This window comes from Cebus imitator, unplaced genomic scaffold (genome assembly GCF_001604975.1).
Source record: "Cebus imitator isolate Cc_AM_T3 unplaced genomic scaffold, Cebus_imitator-1.0 Scaffold536, whole genome shotgun sequence".
Classification (NCBI taxonomy): domain Eukaryota; kingdom Metazoa; phylum Chordata; class Mammalia; order Primates; family Cebidae; genus Cebus; species Cebus imitator.
Window position 1 is genome coordinate 561,852 of NW_016107851.1, and position 19,230 is coordinate 581,081.

The window sequence follows — 19,230 nt, forward strand, 5'->3', positions numbered from 1 at the left end:
CAAAAAGAAAACGGCAGCAGAATATCCTTATGCCTTCTAAGAAAACAAAGGCTTCTTAAATAAGACATAAAAACTATTAACTATAAAGATAAGCTTGATAAATTCAACAATATTAAAAGAAAAGTAAAAACACAAGCCATAAACTAAGATAAGACATATGCCTAAAAAACGATGATTTCAACTACTAAGAATTCCTGAAAATCAGTAAGAAAAAGACAAATTTCCAAGTAGAAAAATGAGCATGAAACAAAAAGATATCTGACAGAAAACAAAAAAAACAAGCCAGGTGCAGTGGCACATGAGTGCAGTCCCAGCTACCTGGGTGGCTGAGGCAGGAGGACTGCTTAAACCCAGGAGTTTGAGGGGCCTGCCTGGGCAACCCAGCAAGACCCTATCTTTAAACAAGACAAAACAAAACAGAAAAAAAAAACAAATTAAAAAACCTTAAAAGTAACCAGAGAACATTGCTGCTAATTAAGACTATCACAGCATTTCATTTTATAACCACAAAATGGGCAAAATTAAAACTTTGGACAATATTAAAAGTCAGTGAGGATGTTGCATGATAGAAACCATTGCTGAGAGGAGTATAAATTAGTAGAAAGATTTTGAAAAACAATGTGGCATTATCTCATAAACTTAAAGACATGAACACCTTATAAATCCAGCAGTTCCAATCTTGTATATGGATAGACAGCGGAAAGTTTAAAAATGTTCACAGCAGGCCGGGTGCGGTGGCTCACGCCTGTAATCCTAGCACTTTGGGAGGCCGAGGTGGGCGGATCACGAGGTCAAGAGATGGAGACCATTCTCGCCATGATGAAACCCCGTCTCTACTAAAAATACAAAAATTAGCCGGGTGTGGTGGCACGCGCCTGTAGTCCCAGCTACTCGGGAGGCTGAGGCAGAAGAATCGCTTGAACCCAGGAGGCGGAGGTTGCAGTGAGCCAAGACTGCGCCACTGCACTCCAGCCTGGCGACAGAGCAAGACTACGTCTCAAAAAAAAAAAAAAAAAATGTTCATAGCAGTAGCACATGAGCTAGCAAAAACCTGGAAGAACCCGCATGCCCCATGACAGGAGAATAAGTATATAAATGATGGAATATTATCTGGAACGGAAAAAAATATACTGCAGCTACATGCAGCACAGATGAATCTTAGGCATAAAATATTTTTTTTAAATCAAAGAAGATTATAAACAGCAAAATACCATTTTTGTAAAGTTCAAAAACAAAACTGAATACCACACTTCTTAGCAATAGATAATGAGGCAAAAAAATAAAGAACTGAGCACTGTGCTGCCCTCTGGGAGGCAAGCGGGGCAGAGATGGGTTCAGAGAGGAGCATGTTCCACTGTTTTCCTTCTTAGGTTGGAGAATGGCTTCATAGCTGTTGCTTCTACAAATATTGTTTTGTCGTATTAAATATTAAATAAAAGATAAGTTCATTACTTGGAGAGGCTGCTTTTTCTGCTCTAATCACTTATTGGAAGACTCTCCTGAATTGAAGTGAGCCTCACTGTACTTCCCTTCCACTATTCCTAGTAATACTGCTTTTTCCTGGAATGACTTTCTTCCTTTACTTGGTATCCTTCAAACAGTATGTTAAAGACTTGAGTTTTATTCCTCTAGTCTAAAAATGTCTTTTCTTAAACGCCTCCTAATGTGAAGTGTTTCCAATTTTACACTAAAGCAGCGGTTACCCCTCAGGATGGTTTCCAGTTCATCGGCATCATTGTAAAACGGGGCCTCTGAAATTGATCAAACACAATGGGACTGGCAGCCCAGCTCCAGGCAATACGCTGAGGACAAGGGTCATTGTGGGTAAAAATGAGGACAGTGGAAGTTTTGTAGGGGTGGGGGTGTTAGTTGGAAACTGAGGAATTGAGGACAAAAGGGAACAGCGGTAGCTACTGTAAAGCCGGGGAGAAGGTGGGCAACCAAGCATCTGGACTACTCAGGGACTGGGCTAAGTCAATTTGGCCACATATAGTCACACACCTGGGGAAAATTCAGTCTGAGAATGTGGGATGGGAAGAGAATCTTAGAGATGCAAAGGAAAGGTAAGTATTGGACTTTTGTTCATTTTCAGAAATTTACCTAAAACCTGATGTGAAGAAACTGCAAATCTAGGGCACAGAAAAATAGATCTTGCCCTCATTAGGAATTAGGATCTGGGGACAGTCAAAGAAAGAAGATGAAAACTCTGGGTACCCAAATGATCTGGGCATTGGGGACAGCCTAGCTTCCCCACAGAGGTGGGTAGGGATGGGAATTACCAAGTCCGTTTTGTGTTGCTGTAACAGAATATCTGAGACTGGGTAAATTATAACGAACAGAGGCTTATGTAGCTTATGATTCTGGGGGCTAGGAATGTCAAGACTGGGCATATCTGGCAGCTTCTGGTGACAGCCTTGTGCTGCATCAAAGCATGGCAGAGAAATGGAAAGCGAACCCAGTGCCTATGTAAAGGGCAAAATACAAGAGGCAAGCTTGCTTCATAACAACGTGCTAATCTGTTCCCATGAGAACAAATCCATTCCACAGAGAAATAATCCAGCTCCAGAAAGAGACATTATCCATCTGGAGCTAATCACATCTCAAATGCACCACCTACCAATACCACTACATTGGGTACCAAGTCTTAACATAAATTTTAATGGAGCACACCATATTCTAACCACAGCAGAGGTCAAGGGGCAGGTATCAGACTGAACAGTGGCGGTGGTTAGCACTTTTGGTGTTGGGTATAGGGGCTTAGACTATCCTCTTTTCTTGAATCTAAGAACCCAATAATTTGTAAAGAGCCCCTGTGATTTTATGACAGATTTGGGGAAACAGCACACTATGCCACTGCTATAGCTTGAATATCTGTCCCCTCCAAAACTCATGTTGAAATTTAAGCCCCAGTGGGGCAGTACTGAGAGATGACTGGGTCATGAGGGCTATGCCCTCATGAACGGATTAATTCATCCACTGATAATAATGGATTAAGGGATTATCATGGGAGTGGGACTCGTGGCTTTATAAGAAGAGGAAGAGAAACCTGAGCTAGCATGTGAGCACACTCAGCCCCCTCGCCATGTGAGGCTCTGAGCCACCGCGGGATTCTGCAGAGTCCCAGCAAGTAGGAAGGCACTCATCAGATTCGGCCCCTTGACCTTGGACTTCTCAGCCTTCAAAACTGTAAAAAATAGATTTATAAATTACCCATTTTCAGGTGTTCCATTATAAGGAACAGAGAACAGACTATAGCTATTAAATATAAATAGGTAACTAACAAGAGGATCCCACTTTCACAGAAATCAAAACATTAAAAAAAAAAAATCGCACCTTAGAAAGGTTTAGCAAGGACAAGGATCATCCTTCCAGAAGAATGAGGCCACCTATACATAATTCTGTGCTAATCTGGAGCAACAGTGAAGAAGTAAGGCTGAAGGTCAAAACCAACAAGCACTGAGAAGACAGACAATGACCTTTGGGTCCTTAGGCACCACAGCTCCACCAATGTAGCCTACATTTGAAGATTTATGGGAAAACTGCATTAGACTATTGATCCATGTTAAGTTTATTATGTCCAAACACCTGACTGCAACCAAGTCTGTACTCCTTCCATACTGTGGTATTGATTTTAAGATTAATTTACAATAAATTCTACTTTAGCTTTGATGTGGTAGCTTGCCAAGACATTCTGAATCTTGAATGTGCACCTCTGGTATTTGTTATCTCTGACAGCTGCATGGCACTTGCAAATCTGATAAGCATACTTCTAATTCTTCCACCACAAGGAATTCATTGGCTATGCTATGATACAGTTCTGATAAAACACTTGTAGGTGTTAATAAGTCACTGATGATCCTCTATCTGAGAGCTCTCTGGAATATATTTCATAATGTTAAAGAAATCATTTCCTGAAATGCAGCAGGATAGGAAATTAAGCATAAACATGTAGCCCTGTTATTTTTTCCTTATGGGCTTAAATGTCATTTATTTACAAAGACTTGGATTTTGGAGAATTAACTTCTTATCCTTAAGGCTAGGACTGTCCTTAAAATTGAAAAAACAGAAAATAAGCCTCCTTGGTGCCTTAATTAGTGACAAGAAGAGGCAAGCTCTTGTGAAGTTCAAAGCATTTACATGTCTCTTGCCTTTGGGCACGCTTTCCATTCTCCACGGAATCACAAAATTATTCTAGATTCTTTAGAGACTATGTCTGTAAGTCCCTTAAGGGCACTGGATGGTCTTCTGTGTCTGAAACTTGAATTAATTCAAAGCAGCTTAGTTTTGAACTAAGTTTTGAACTTTTCTTCCTATCTCATCTATCTCGGATTAGACTTGGGCTTACTCTTGTTTTCTTGCATCTAGCTCAACAGTGCATCCTCTTACACAAGAATTTACTAAGAATACAAGCACTGGGAAGCGCTGCGCTCTCCTTTGGGACCTTTTATCACACTTGGAGCAGTGGCTCCAGCCCTTCTTTGCTCCTCTGTTTGTTCTGTAAGTAGATGGCAATTAAAAAAAAAAATTGTATTTGTGTTGAATTTCCACTCCAGATTTAACTTAAAAAAAAAAAAAAAAGACTACCGTGCAAGGCCCGGTCCTCTTGTGCAGTCGCCGCGTGTCCCCCACGTGACCCCGCGAGTCCTCCCACGCCCTCCTGCGCCAGCCCTGCACCACACACTCGCACTCTGGACTCCTCGGACTCGCAGAAACCCCTCGTAGGGGTACCAGTGCTCCCCACGTCTCCCACACTAGGCGGCGCCTCCCTCAGCCTGACCTTGGCGGAACCCCGGAAACGTGACGGCCCCTTCGCCGCCTCTTGCCTCCCACCCTGACCCCTCAACAGCCAGGTACTTGTCTGCGGGGGGCTGGGGGGCCAGGGCTGAGGCCGCCCAGCAAGGGCAGTAGGAGAGGCTGTGCGGCCGGGATTAGGGGAGAGCGGCTGCGCCCCGGAGCCGGGAGCCGGAGCCGCCGATCTCCAGGAAGCCTCTTAGGCTCTACCCTCACCCCCTGCAATCTGCTTGCTCCCTGACACCAGGGTGATTTTCTGGAAGTAAAAATTTGATTCCCGCCTGAAAGCCTTTACTGGGGTTCCTCTCCATCAGGATTCAAACTCCCATCTGTGCTCCGCAGCACCTAGCAGCAGCAGACCCAGTCCGTCTTTCCCTGTCCGCCTCCTCCTCAGCCCTTGGCCCCCAGCTCCTGGCCAGCCTCCCCAGCTATCTAGAGGTTGCACCCCGCCTCTCGCGGGCTTGGCCTCTGGGCGGCAACGCCCCACTCAGGCTCGGTCTCGGTTTCCCCAGGAATCAAAGGCCGCGGGGAATGCGATGTTGCCTGACTTATTCTTGGCTGTTTCTCGGATGCCGAGAACAGAGACTGGTAAACAGTAAACTCAGTGTCTTCTGACCGAAGGGTCTCTGTCCTCAGTATGTCCTCAATAAATATTTTTTAGTGGAAGAGATGAGTACTGCTGAGAGCTGACTGGCAAATGCCCCTTCTGTCTTTTTTCCCTTACCACCTTCCTCCTGCACTTGTCCTGCGCCTCCCCAGTTCCCCCAGGCAGAGCTGGGGGCCTTCCCTCGTGGCCCTGCCTGTGCACTTGGCTCTGCTCCAATGCAGGGAGCAATCAACTAACTTCTAATCATTCCCAGCTCCCAAAATACATGGCCCTAGATGGATTATACTATCACATGGTAGGGTATGCCAGTCTGTTATTGGCGAAGTCTACATAATTCCCAGACAGTTCTTTGTAAGTTAATGGATGGGAAGTTAATTGGATCACAAATTTCCCATCTTAATAACTGAAATAGATTATGTTGAAGATTTACTCAGATTAGTTATCCAGAATATCATTTATTCTTTTTTTTTTTTTTTTGGAAACAGAATCTCACTCTGTTGCCTAGGTTGGAGTGCAGTGGCTTAATCTTAGCTCACTGCAATCTCTGCCTCCCAGGTTCAAGGTTCAAGTGATTCTCCTGCAACAGCCTCCTGAGTAGCTGGGACTACAGGCATGCACCACTGCACCCTGCTAGCTTTTGTATTTTTAGTAGAGGCAGGGTTTTGCCACGTTGCCCAGGCAGGTCTCGAACTCCCAAGCTCAAGCAATCCACCTGCCTCAGCCTCCCAAAATGCTGGGATTACAGACATGAGCTACCATGCCAGAAGATCCCTGATTATTCTACAGTTGACAATAACAGATAAAATCAAGTTAAAAAAAAAATCACCAAATAATATTACGCATCTGGAGACATAATCAGACCAAGAGTCACAAATAAAGATGGTTAAGGTCCTTCTGTTTCAAATTCTATTCATCCCCTCATTTAATTTCTTTTAGTGCTTCTTTTGTGTATGAAACAAGATTCTAGGTGCTAAGGATTCAAAGATGAATACAATTTACATTTGTACCAGGGAGTACATACAGTCTGAGGGGGAAAAACATCACCTCACATAATACGGTTCTAATATAATCAGAATTCTGAGAGAGGGGAAAGAACACATCTTCCAATGTACATGTGGACAGTAAACAGCATAATGTTGACAACTTACAGCTAACTTAGTATAAGGTATCTCACATTTTAATTTAAAAATCTTTAATATTACAATGCATCATTGAAATCTAAGCCTTAAAATTAAGGAATTTTCAGATTAAGCATCACAGAGATGCTAAGCATACTGGCAAAATAAGGCACTTAGTTCATTTTATGAGACAACATAAAAATTCAGACCAACAGAATAAATATTGAGAAGCAAAGGCTTTTTAGAAGTGAGACAGGCTTGAATGCCTATTCTAATACAAAGCTTGTTTCTTCATCTGGAAAATGGGGATAAAGTGCTTTCCTTATGGGATGGTTATGAGATTACCAGGCATATAATAAAGGATAGCTATTTTTCAACACATGACTATATGCTAGGACTATGATTCTATAGTTTGGAAAAAGAGAAGATAGGGAATCAGGAAAAAAAAGAAACAATAAAAGGTTTGTTACTAACAGAGGGTGAGTTCTGAAAAACTAAGAAGAGTTCAGCTTATCTAGGATGTCACAAATGCCAACCATTACAACCCAAAGGACAATATGACAATATTACTATTCCTACCTGCCCAGTCTGATAATGTCTGGCAAACTGGTTAACTACTCGATAATCATTTGCAAAGTACTCCATCAGAATAGAAGGAACCTCAGCAAAATCAGTAGGGCACCTGGTCCCTAAAACAAGGAAAAAAAAAAAAAGTTGGCATGAATCAAATCAATATATTTATCTTACTTTTTATGTGCCCTTTAAAATTTTATTTGTACTTCTGATGAACTATGATAAGCTTTAATTCATTAAATCAATATTTTGCTTCTATAAAATTATTGTACATATTTGCAGAAAAGTTTATTATAATCCTATATATTTTCCTTTATATCAAAAGTAAAACAAAATATTTGCACAGCTGCTAAAACACCTTATAAAGTAATGGCTCACACCTTTTACAAACAAACCTGTCTTCAGCTATGCTGGCTATACATGAATCACAAATTAAAACATTTCTAATATTAATATAGCATTTGTATTTAATTCACTAAATTCCATTACCTAATGCTTTTATCCTTCCTTTGTTTTACAAGTACTTTATTTTATCCATTTATTGCTTTTTGTAACAAAGTCAATTCTCAGTGAGGAAAAGCAGTATTTTAAACTCAAAATTACTTAAAGCAACAAATCCTGTAAGAAATTTTGATGACATTTAATGATTCTGTTCAGCCCACCTAAAGTCTTTCCACTACCTTCTCCTTGTCCAAAATACTGTGTGTAAAGTTAGTTAATAAATGCTGGATGTCAACAGTTTACTAGCGGTCTAATGCTGACCATGTGTGACAGTGAGCTTAAGACTTAAGGATAAGACAACGAAAAGGAAAAGTCTATGATGTCATAACATATGGCCACATAACAGCATAAAAAACTGCAAAGCAGAACAAAGATTTCACACGGGGAAATATGAAAAATTAATAGGACTTCATCTTACTTTTTTAAGCATGCTTTATTTAGTTTTCTGATTTTGGATATAAAGAGATACCATTCGTTCACTTACTTATTAACTCTGTGGTAGGTATTAAGGAGATACCTTTTTATTCACACACACATAGCCACAAGCTTAAATTCAATATAAAACACTGTCAAATGTAAAAAGGAACAAACTTGAAAGATAGACGGGTGAGGTTATTCCCTGGTGAAAGCTGCTAGCAAGGATGAGAAAAGCACAGGAGGGTCAGGCTGCACAGCCATGGGGAGGGCAGGACGAGGCAGTCTGAGATAAAGACCACAGGACATGGTGAAATGGTCGCATTTTCCAAATGAAAAGCCCCTTTCCCAGTTTAAAAGAAAATATATGTTTGTATAGGATTGTAGTAAACAAAAGCCCTCCTCATGGCTTACCAGTGACGTGCTGGTAACGAGTTCGTCCCAGCATCGAATGCATGGCATGTCCCATTTCATGGAAAAGATTTTCCATCATGCCAGGAGTTAGCAAAGTTGGAGAACTCTTTGAGGAACGGGGAAGATTCAGCATAAGAACGACAACTGGGAGTTGATAGTCTCCATCTTCCTTTAATCTGCCTCCACGGATTGTGAAATGGCAATCCTTTAAGAATCAGAAAACATAAAAGAAGACAGTATTCAGCAATCTAAAGTGTAAAACAGTTTCAATGAATATAAAATTTCACCAAAACGTGTGAGAACAAACTTTAACTTAATTCGATTCTTATTCTTTATTTATACACATATATACACCTTATTCTTATCCTTCACAACAACCCTATGCAGCAGGTATCTCACTTTTCAGATGAGAAACCTGACACTAGTCTCAGAAATATTAAGTAACATGTCCAAGGACACCTAGCTAGAATTGCCGCACCTTGGCTCTGAACCCAGGCTGACTATCAGGAGCCAGGGCTCGTAATCACTAAAGGTGTGTCTCCACCATCCAACCATTTAAGCAAAGAGGAAGGACACTGGCCTCAGAGTCTGGTGACCTGAGCCCTGTTACAACCTTTCACACCTACTAGCCAAATCATCTTGGAAAATGATTTGCCTCTGTAAGCCTCATCTCTAGAATGCTTCCTTGTCAAATCCCACAGTGGCTGTCCAGATTTCATAAGCTCACATCTGTTAAAATCTGTGCTTTGGAAATTGTGAATCACTATTCAAGTATAAGGTACATTATTTCTGTTATAACTTATAACCTAAACTCTTGGCATTTCCCATCAAGCTGCATGAAATGGCTAAAGCTCACTGGCTGTCAAAGTTGGCCCACAGCTAAAGGAAAGGAGATGAGCTGCCTCAAGTCTTCCACATAAGGAGCTACTTGGTGGTCGGTAAGGTTTCCACATGGAATATCTTCTGCAGTTTTAGACTTGTCAAGTATGGAAAAGAGTTCACTGTCAAGTATGGAAAAGAGTTAAAAGTTGGGGATCTACTCAGAATGTATGCCTTCAAATCCTAGCACTTCTGGCCAAGTAACTTAAACTCTCTGGCCTCAGTTTCCTCATAATGTGAGAACCTAGTCAAAAGGTTGAGGTGAACATTAAAAGGTTGGTGTGTATAAAGGACTTAGTGCACTGGTTGGCACAAATAAGGATTCATTAAACGTCGGCTGTCATTTATTATTACTATAATTAATACCGTGACCCAGATAAAAGTGACAAACGTAGATTGATGTAATTATTTCCATAAACTTTTTAATTTTAAAATGCTATCTTAATTTCAAATGTATATATTTGGTAACCATCATTAATAACTTTTAAATATCATGGAATTTAAAAAATAATACAAAGTTCACGTTAATACATATGAACTGCTGATGAGTTCTAGAGACACCAGTTTGTAAAGAAAGGATCACCTGATGTGGTTTGTCTGCTCGCTGAAAAAAATCACAGTAAATGTACCCCAACAATCCTTCAGATTCATGAACGACAGCCTAGGAAAAAAAAATTAAACTTAGTGGTAAATGAGGACATCCAATACTCTAAAAGTAGGACCATATCCCTAACACAAGAATCCGTGTATTAAACATTTACAGCCACACATATAGACATAATTAACGTAAATTTTAATTACATTCTACATCCCACATTATCTCAAGGTAGATTCTCTTTTCCCCCATCATCTTCTGCTCCATCTCTCAAATGATTTTGGTTTGAGAATTCTGTGTCCAGGAGAGGAAATCCTCCTCATAAGGGCATTTTCTCCTGAATGCCTATCCTCTCCAATACCTTTACCAACCACCCACAAGAGTTGGGACGAAGTGCTGGCTGGACAATTTTAGCAGCAAAATTATTTTTTCCTTCAAATCCTAGAATGTCATGATATATGCCCAAGCAAATTAGAACCCCTGAATTTGAAAACGCCACAATGGAGCTCCCAGCTTGAGTTCAAAGTCATCAATATAACTATCCCCTCTCCAAGAGGCATAGCTTATAGGAGACTCAACTGCTACTCTCCATCTTGCCTTCTTTGTCCTTTCAGAATGTAAGGATTCCATCAAAGGGAACCCCAATTTTGTGCTTTAAAATTACTTGCAAGTATACATTCATTGTTCATCAAACATCTATTAAGGACCTAATTGGTGCCTGGAACTGTTCAAGACACTTGGGATCCAGAAGTGAACAGTGCTGGGCCTCAGTGGAGTGCAGATGCTGCAGTTCTGGGGAAACCTCTTAATCACCTGCATTTTGTCCTCTCAGTTTCCTCTTACGAGTTTTTCTTTTTATGGTATCTCTGCATTTTATCAACCTCTATCTTTTTTGGAAGTTTATAATACAAACAGAAATTGAGGTAAATCAATGCAGTGAGGAATATCTTCCCACCCTGACTCTCCTTTCAATCCCACCACCATACCCACTCCACACTCACAAGACATGGCCGAGAGACAAGGAGATTGTTTGTATTTCTTAAAATATAGTGAAGAAAGCACAGCGTGGTAAGCATGCTAGCAAAACTCAAACAACAAAACAATACCACACCTTAGTGACTAACACACAGGTCAACAAAGCCTCAAATCCTATGAGGAAAAATTTTAAATATGCATGCCTCAAATAAAGCAGGCCCTCATAGGAGAAGGATGATTGCTAGGCTTGAAGTTATTATCAAAGAAGTGAAATAAATCAGAACAAGGACATAAATTAATATCTGATGCAAACATAAGCCCCTACGACATGGGATGGGGGCTGGAAAGAAAAAAGGTCTCTCATGTAATGGATTTGAGAATTAACCAAATGGACCAAACGGCACTGAGGTACATACAAAGTAATGAATAATTTTTCTGTAACTAGAATTTGTGAATATATGAAGGTGCTTATATATTCAACCTTCTATCAAGTTCCTAAAAAAACTTTGTCTTTTTTTCTTTTTTTTTAGACAGAGTCTTGCTCCGTTGCCAGGCTGGAGTGCAGTGGCACAATCCCGGCTCACTGCAACGTCTGCCTCCTGGGTTCAAGTGATTCTCCTGCCTCAGCTTCCCAAGTAGCTGGGACTACAGGTGTGTACCTCCACGCTCAGCTAATTTTTGTATTTTTAAGAGACACGGGGTTTCACCATATTGGCCAGGATAGTCTCAATCTGTTGACCTCGTGATCCGCCCGCCTCAGCCTCCCAAAGTGCTGGGATTACAAGCGTGAGCCAGCATGCGCTGTCCTAAAAAACTTTTTTAAGAGAACTCTGCTGTTTTATGTTTGGATACTTTATACAGTGACCTAAATCAGAAGTGCAATTTAGATTTTTTTGTGAAGCAGAAATAAGGCAGAGGACACAATCAGGGCAAAGTTAATGTAAAGATGAAACTGCCATTGACTGAACTCCCAAACTGAAAGGCTAACGCATGCAGCTGTAGGCTGAGCGGGAGCTCACCAGTTTTCGGACATCTTCACTCCACACCTCTCCTTTTGCAGGCTGCTCTGCATATAACGAAATCCCCAACAGTCTGTTAAGCAAAATATTCAGGCCTTCCATGCATGCTCCAAGAGAGAAAAACGGGCAGTACAGGCTGGGCTCAATATTATACCTATGAGAAGGAAGAGAGGTTTAACAGCATCTTTGTTTATTTCAATTTCTGAAGGTAAATTCAATTAACTTTTCATTTAACACTTAAGATCACTGGAGCTAAAGAAGGATTCAAACATAAAAGTGTATTTGTATCATTTGAGGGGTTTTCAGACAGTTTTCTTCAGAACGACAGTCTGATTATTACGAGTGTTAGCAGTAAGTCGGTAATTAAGGTAGATAGACCATTCCCCAATCTTTGTCCCTTCCACATTATTTACTCTTTCACTAACCCAATTAATCACTGTCTCAACTGCTCACTGTATACATTCCTTATACACATTTATATGCAAAATACGATGTTTCAGTTCTAATGGTAACTCTCATTTGATGAGTTATATTCTAGAAACTTGTGACTTATATAAATATTAAATGAATACAAGTCATGAGGCACAGTAAGTGAATTTAAAGTTCTCATCCAGTAAAATACTCATTTATGAAAAAAAATGCCTGGAATATAAATAATCAGATCTTAATTTATCTGTTTTATAGTTATATATCTTAAATTAAGGACAACATAACTGGTAAGGCGAATTATTCTTCACCCAAAAATAACTTTTTATGTCCTACATATTCCAACATAAATCAAAGCAAATCCAAAATACGTGATTTGAATGTTTAGATTTGAGTCATTAAGTCAAGCCAAAATGTATAACCATAGCCAAAAATAATGGCTCTAGAATATTGTAGGTGCTCATTACACTTCTACCTTGTGGGATTACCAAAATATACATTTTTTTCAATTGACTTTGTGATTCTAGAATTCCACAACACTTCGTTCCACAAAATAAAGAGTTCCCACAAATTTATATATAAAATATATACAAACTTTTATTTACCACTAAATGAATGAGTTTAGTAAGTGAACATAAATTGCACAACAAATGAGATTTTGGCTACGGACATCCACAAATTTACACCTTAATTTCTGACTAATTTTTCATTAAACGGAAATCTTAGTGTTGGAAGAGATGCTCATGATCCAGTGCCCTCCCTCCCTGGTTTGTTCACTCAAGCATACTCTCAGCAAACCTGCAGCGTGCTGGAGGAGAGGAAGGAAGAGCCTTTGTGTCTAAGCAGCTGGCACTGAAGGAGGCAGAGATGTGGACAAACTACACTGTGACCCAGGCTTGGGGCAGTGGGCACACAGGCGGCACTCAGCAGGCAGTGCTGAAGGATGTATGACTGAGCACTGCACAATGAGAGAGCAAAGGAGAGCGTGATTACCGTACTTGTGGAATGCAGAGTCGCACCAGGGAGTGCATCTCAGGCAGGAATTAAGAAACAATCGGTAGGGCTCTGTGGCTCACGCCTGTAATCCCAGCACTTTGGGAGGCTGGTGATCAAGAGGTCAGGAGTTCAAGAACAGTCTGGCCAACATGGTGACACCCCATCTCTACTAAAAATACAAAAATTAGCCAGGTGTGGTGGCAGGTGCCTACAATTCCAGCTACTCAGGAGGCTGAGGCACAAGAATTGCTTGAACCCAGGAGGCAGAGGGGTTGCAGTGAGCTGAGATTGCACTTCAGCCTGAGTGACAGAGCGAGACTCCGTCTCAAAACAAACACACACACACAAAAAAAAAAAAAAAAGAAAGAAAGAAAAGAAAAAGGAATCAGACTTTGCAAGGCAGGGCTGGGATGGGGAATGGAAAATGGGAATCGTAATAGGAATTCTGGGCAGAAGCAACAGTGTAACTAAAGTATGATGACATATATTAGCCTGGTAACTTCTAGAAAGGATGTAGTTAAAGATGAAGCAGTTCCCAAAGCAGGGATAAATGGAGAAAGAACGGGAGTGGAGTCTAGGAAAGGCAGGCGGGGTGAGAAAACAGGGCCTGCTCCACCAAGCTGAGGAACTAGAACCATACGCCATAGGCCATGGCCTCTAAGCTTCCTCACCAACGTACAGTAAAATAACTTTTGAGTATTCGACCTTCTACAAGTACATTTATAAAGTATGTGCATGTGGTATTTTATTTCATTGCAAAAAGAAAACATTTTTATAAGTTGAGATAAAAAAATAAATATACACAGAATTTCTAATATTTTATGACTACGCTCTCGATGAATTGCTTACAGATGCCATGTGGGAGACAGCTTCTGTAGGCCACAGAGGAGCATGTTTTCCGGAACACTGCACAGTGGACAGCATGGAGGGTGGGATGCAGGAGGCAGGGAGGGCTGACAGAGGACAGACTTCCAGGCTTCAGAGGGCAAACTCTGACAGAGGACAGTGGGGTCAGGGATGAATGAATGTGTTTTTCCTTTGAGATGTAAACATCTCAGGACTGTGTGAGTGATTGGATGTGGAGGGTGATGAGAAAGACAGAACAGTCTAGAATAACACTCAGGTTTCTGGTATGGACAAGTAAGTGGATGGTAGTCACTGTGTCAGCACAATGAACACAAAAAAAGGAAGAGGGGAATCTGGATGTGTTTGTGAAAGAAGGGAGGAGGTAAGGTGCAATGATGGGAGGATGGAGGGCTAATAAAACATAAACTCCGTTTTGGAGACACCGACTGTGAAGAGCCCCTGATATGTCGGACACTCAGGACACCAAAGCTGACGAGACCAAGGAGACTTCGTTGTCTAGCTGTTAGAGCCATAGAGGGAGATATGGCCATTAGGGGAGAGCAATGTAGGCTGAGGAGAGGGTAAAGGGCAGACCCCTGAACTTCCAGAGCAGGGTGCTGGGAAGGAAGACAGAGGACAGTTCACAGCTACTCAACAGCTGAGAGAAAGGAGAACCATGGAAAGAGGGGAGAAAAGAAATGATAAAGGGAAGTAGTCCAGGCTTGAGGTTTCCACTTCTGCACACGAAGAACCTGAAAGTCACCACTGCACCCTAACAAGCAGGAAGCTGAACAAACTGAAAATCAAGAATCTTGTTAGATTCAGCAGAGAATCGAGGCCACAGAGCAAACTGCTGCTCCTCAAACAGGAAAGACAGACAGGCAGACACAGAGGATCACAACTTACCAGAGCAGAAACCTCCCACGGAAACTACCACCAAGGCAAGAAAGTTTAAACTGTAATTGGCAAATTGCTGAAGGCTGGGAGGGGGCAGGTTTGAGAGTTAAAAGCTTCAGCGGTGCCCAATCTTACAGGGAATCCCACCCTTTTATGAGTTTCACCTTCAGACGTCCTACAACAAGTTCTCATCGTTAAGATCAATAAAAATACTCTCATGTTTCCATCAAGAAGGGAAAAATAACCATTTTGATTTCCGCCAAAGCATTTTGTTCTTCTTAATAAGATCCTCAAAAGAAACTACTTTCCCAAAGCCTAACCAGCCTGTGGGAAGGGAAACACCAAGCCAAGCCCCTCTAGTGTTACGTCTCACCTAAGGAGGAAGAACTGAGAAGCACTTGTGAAGGCCACAGCCCAGAGACTGAGATCTGATCACGGGGTTATAGAACGCAACCTCTCTCTCCACACTCTACCACACCATCAATAATGCTCCTGTACAACAACAGGAAATGCAACTGAAAGAACTGCACCATTCAGATCCTATTTAAGAAGTCTCTAGGGACACTTAAAGACAAGAGAGGAGACAAAAACGAGACACTAGACAAAAGCTTAGCCTTTGACACCACAGCTACTGCAGTAACACGGCCTAATCCCTAGAAAAACATAAAATTTCCCACTGAAGACCTATTTACTTCAATTCCTTTTACCTAATGAGTACATCATGTCTAGGTTTTAACAAAAAAATCCAAGGCACATTAAAAGACAAAAAAACACACAGTTTGAAGAGACAGTAAGCGCCAGAACCAGACTCAGATGTGGCAGAGATGCTGGAATTTCAGACTGTCAATTTAAAACAACTATAATTAATATGCTAAGTGCTCCAGAGGGGAAGAGTAGACAACATTCAAGCACAGATATGTAATGTACACAGAAAGATGGAAACTTAAGAAAGAATCAAGAGAAAATGCTAGAAATCAAACACACTGCAATGAAAATGAAGAAGGCCTTTGACAGGCACATCAGTAGACTGCACACAACTGAGGTAAGAATCAGGGAGCTTGAAGAAATGTCAGTGGAAACTTCCAGAACTAAAATGCAAAGAGAAAAAGAATGAAAAATACAGAAGAGATCATCCAATAATTGCAGGACAATTACAAAAGTGTAATGTACACATAATGGGAATACCAGAGACAGAAGAAAGAAAAAGGAACAGAAGAAATATCTGAAGTAACAATGGCTGAAAAGTTTCCAACGAATCCAAACTAAATACAGACACCAAACCACAGATCCAAAAAAAAATCAGAGAACACCAGGTGGTATAAATTCCCCTCTCCCAAATATATCAAAGTAAATTATATTTACACTGCAGAAAATAAAAGACAAAGGAAAAAAAAAATCTAAGACTTTGGAGGAAAAAAAAAAATCACCTTACCTACAGAGGCGCAAGAATAAGAATCACATCAGCCTTCTCTTCAGAAACCATGAGAGTAAGAAGAGTGTGTGGTTAAATTTTCCTTCCAAATTGGGAAAATAAAGAATTTCTTAGACAGAAATTGAGGGAATGTGTCACTAGTAGATCTGCCTTGAAAAAAAAATGTTAAAAGAAGTTCTTCAGAAGGAAGAAAATGATATAGGTCAGACGTTTGTATCTATATAAAGGGCATTAGAGAAGGAATATGTGAAATAAAACAAAATCTTGTTTTCTTATCCTTAAGCAATCTAACAGATAACATTTTTTTCCTAAAAATAATAACAGCAACAATACATTAGTTACAGTAATACCTTATGGATCAGTGAGACATATGGCAGTGATGTTACAAGGGTCTGGAACGAAGAATTGGAAATACTTTGTTGTATTATAAAACACTACTTTTAAAAAAGCAAGTTCTTTGAAAATATCAATAAAACTGTTAAGCCTCTAGCTAGGTTAACTTTAAAAAAGGAGAGAGAGAGAAGACATATTACTAATATCAGACATGAAAACAGAACATTACTACTGATCGCACGGGGCATTAAAAGGAAAATTAAGAAACACTATCAACAACTCTATGCCCACAAATTTTATAACCTACATGAAACGAACCGTGTCCTGGAAAGACAATTACCAAAACTCATGCAAGAAGGAGATAATATAAACAGATCTACATCAAAAGTTAATTAACAATTAGTAACTTTCTAAAACAGAAAGCAACAGACCCAGATGTTTAGTGAGTTCTACCAAACATTTAAGCAAAAAATTAGGTAAAGTTTCTTTTACAATTTCTTCCAGAAAACAGAAGCAGAGGTAATACTTCTTAACTCATTAAATGAGGTCAGCATTACCCTAATACCAAAGCCAGACAAAGACATTATAAGAAAGGAAAACTACAGACTATTTCTTATGAACACAAATGCAGAAATATTTTCTCAGCAAAATATTATCAAATGAAACATAACAATGTAAAAAAGAATTACACACCATGACCAAGTTGGCTTTATTTCAGGCATGCAAGGCTGTTTCAACATTTGAAAATGAACTAAGGTAATTCACTACATCAACAGGCTGAAGAAAATTCATATCAATAGATGCATAAAAAGCATTTTTAAAAAATCCAACACTTATTCAGATAAAAACTCTCAGCAAACAAGAACTTTCTGAACTTGGTAAGAACAACTACAAAAGAAAGAACCTACATTTAATAACATAATTAATGAAGGAAAACTAGATGCTTTCCTACTAAGATCAGGAACAAGGCAAGGATGTTCCTTCTCATCACCCCTATTCAAGACCATACTGGAAGTCCTAGGTAATGTAATTAGACAAGAAAGGAAAAGTGATGGAGATTGGGAAGAAAAAAATCAAATTGTCTGTTTGGAGGTAACATAATTACCTATGTAGAAAATCCCAAAGTACTGACCAAAAACCTCCTGCAACTAACAAGCAATGATAGCAAAGCTGCAGGATACAATGTTAATATAAAAAAGTCAATCGCTTTCTTATTGATCGGCAACGAACAACTGGGATGTGAAATTTAAAACACAATACCTTTTATATAAGCATTAAAAAGAAATCTGTATTACTCTAACAAAAAATGTGTAAGAGCTATATGATGAAAACTGTAAAACTCTAAAGAAAGAAGTCAAAGGAGGTCTAAATAAATGGAGAGAGATTGTATGTTCATGGATAAGAAGACTCAATATTATCAAGATTTTTGATAAAGAAGCAAAGGCAATTCAATGTCTTTACAACAAATAGTGCTAGAACTGGACATCCAGTAAATTTTGACAAAGACCTTATATCTTTCACAAAAATTAACTCAAAATGGCTCACAAACCTAAATGTAAAACTGTAAAACTCCTAGAAAATAACACAGGAGAAAATCTAGGTGATCTTGGGTTTGGTGATGACTTTTTAGTTGTGCATTTTACAACCAAAAGCATAACCCATGATAAAAAATTGATAAGCTAGACTTCATTAAAATCAAGAACTTCTGCTCTTCAAAAACCAGTTAAGAAGATGAAAAGATAAAAGGCAGGAATAGACACTTCACCAGTAAAGATCTACAAATGGCAAATAAACCTATGCAAAGATGCACAATGTCATATGTCATTAGGGAATTACAAATCAAAGCTCCCACCACATGCCTATGAGAATGCCTAAAATCCAAAACACTGACAACACTAAATGCTGACAAGGATGTAGCGCAGTAAACGCTGTCATTCATTGCTGGTGGGAATGTTAAAATGGTACAGCCACTTTGGAAGACAGTCTGGCAGTTTCTTACCAAACCAAACATACTTTTACCCTAAATCCAGCAATTATGCTCCTTCATATTAACTAAATGAGTTGAAAACATGTCTACACAAAAACCTGCACATGAACGTTTGCAGCAGCTTCATTCACAATTTTTAAACCTGAAGCAACCAAGATGTCCTTCAATGAGTGAAAGGGTAAACCACCTGTGGCGCATCCAAACTATGAAATATTAGTCAGCAATACAAACAAATGAGCTATTAAGCCATAACATGTCATGGAGAAACCTAAAATGCACAACGCAAATGAAAGACGCCAATTTGAAAAGGCTACCTATTCTAGGATCCCTACTGTGTGACATTCTAGAAAAGGCAAAACTATGGAGACAGTAGAAGAGCAATAGCTCCCCGGCACGAGCAGTGGGGCTGGGGAACAAGAAAAGACAG

At 39.9% G+C, this 19,230-nt stretch overlaps 1 protein-coding gene across 2 annotated transcripts in view; it reads right to left on the reverse strand.

Moving 5' to 3' along the window:
- The window catches only part of LOC108293389 (mitochondrial intermediate peptidase), a 163,527-nt gene that overhangs the window by 93,648 nt on the left and 50,649 nt on the right, over positions 1-19,230 (reverse strand). For both annotated transcript variants that reach the window (XM_037733523.1, XM_017514721.2), the window contains exons 11-14: positions 11,887-12,040; positions 9,881-9,958; positions 8,419-8,623; positions 7,096-7,205 (exon numbers count right to left, since the gene is read on the reverse strand). In XM_037733523.1, coding sequence (XP_037589451.1) covers positions 7,096-7,205; positions 8,419-8,623; positions 9,881-9,958; positions 11,887-12,040 — 547 coding nt within the window. The remainder of the gene's footprint in view (positions 1-7,095; positions 7,206-8,418; positions 8,624-9,880; positions 9,959-11,886; positions 12,041-19,230) is intronic.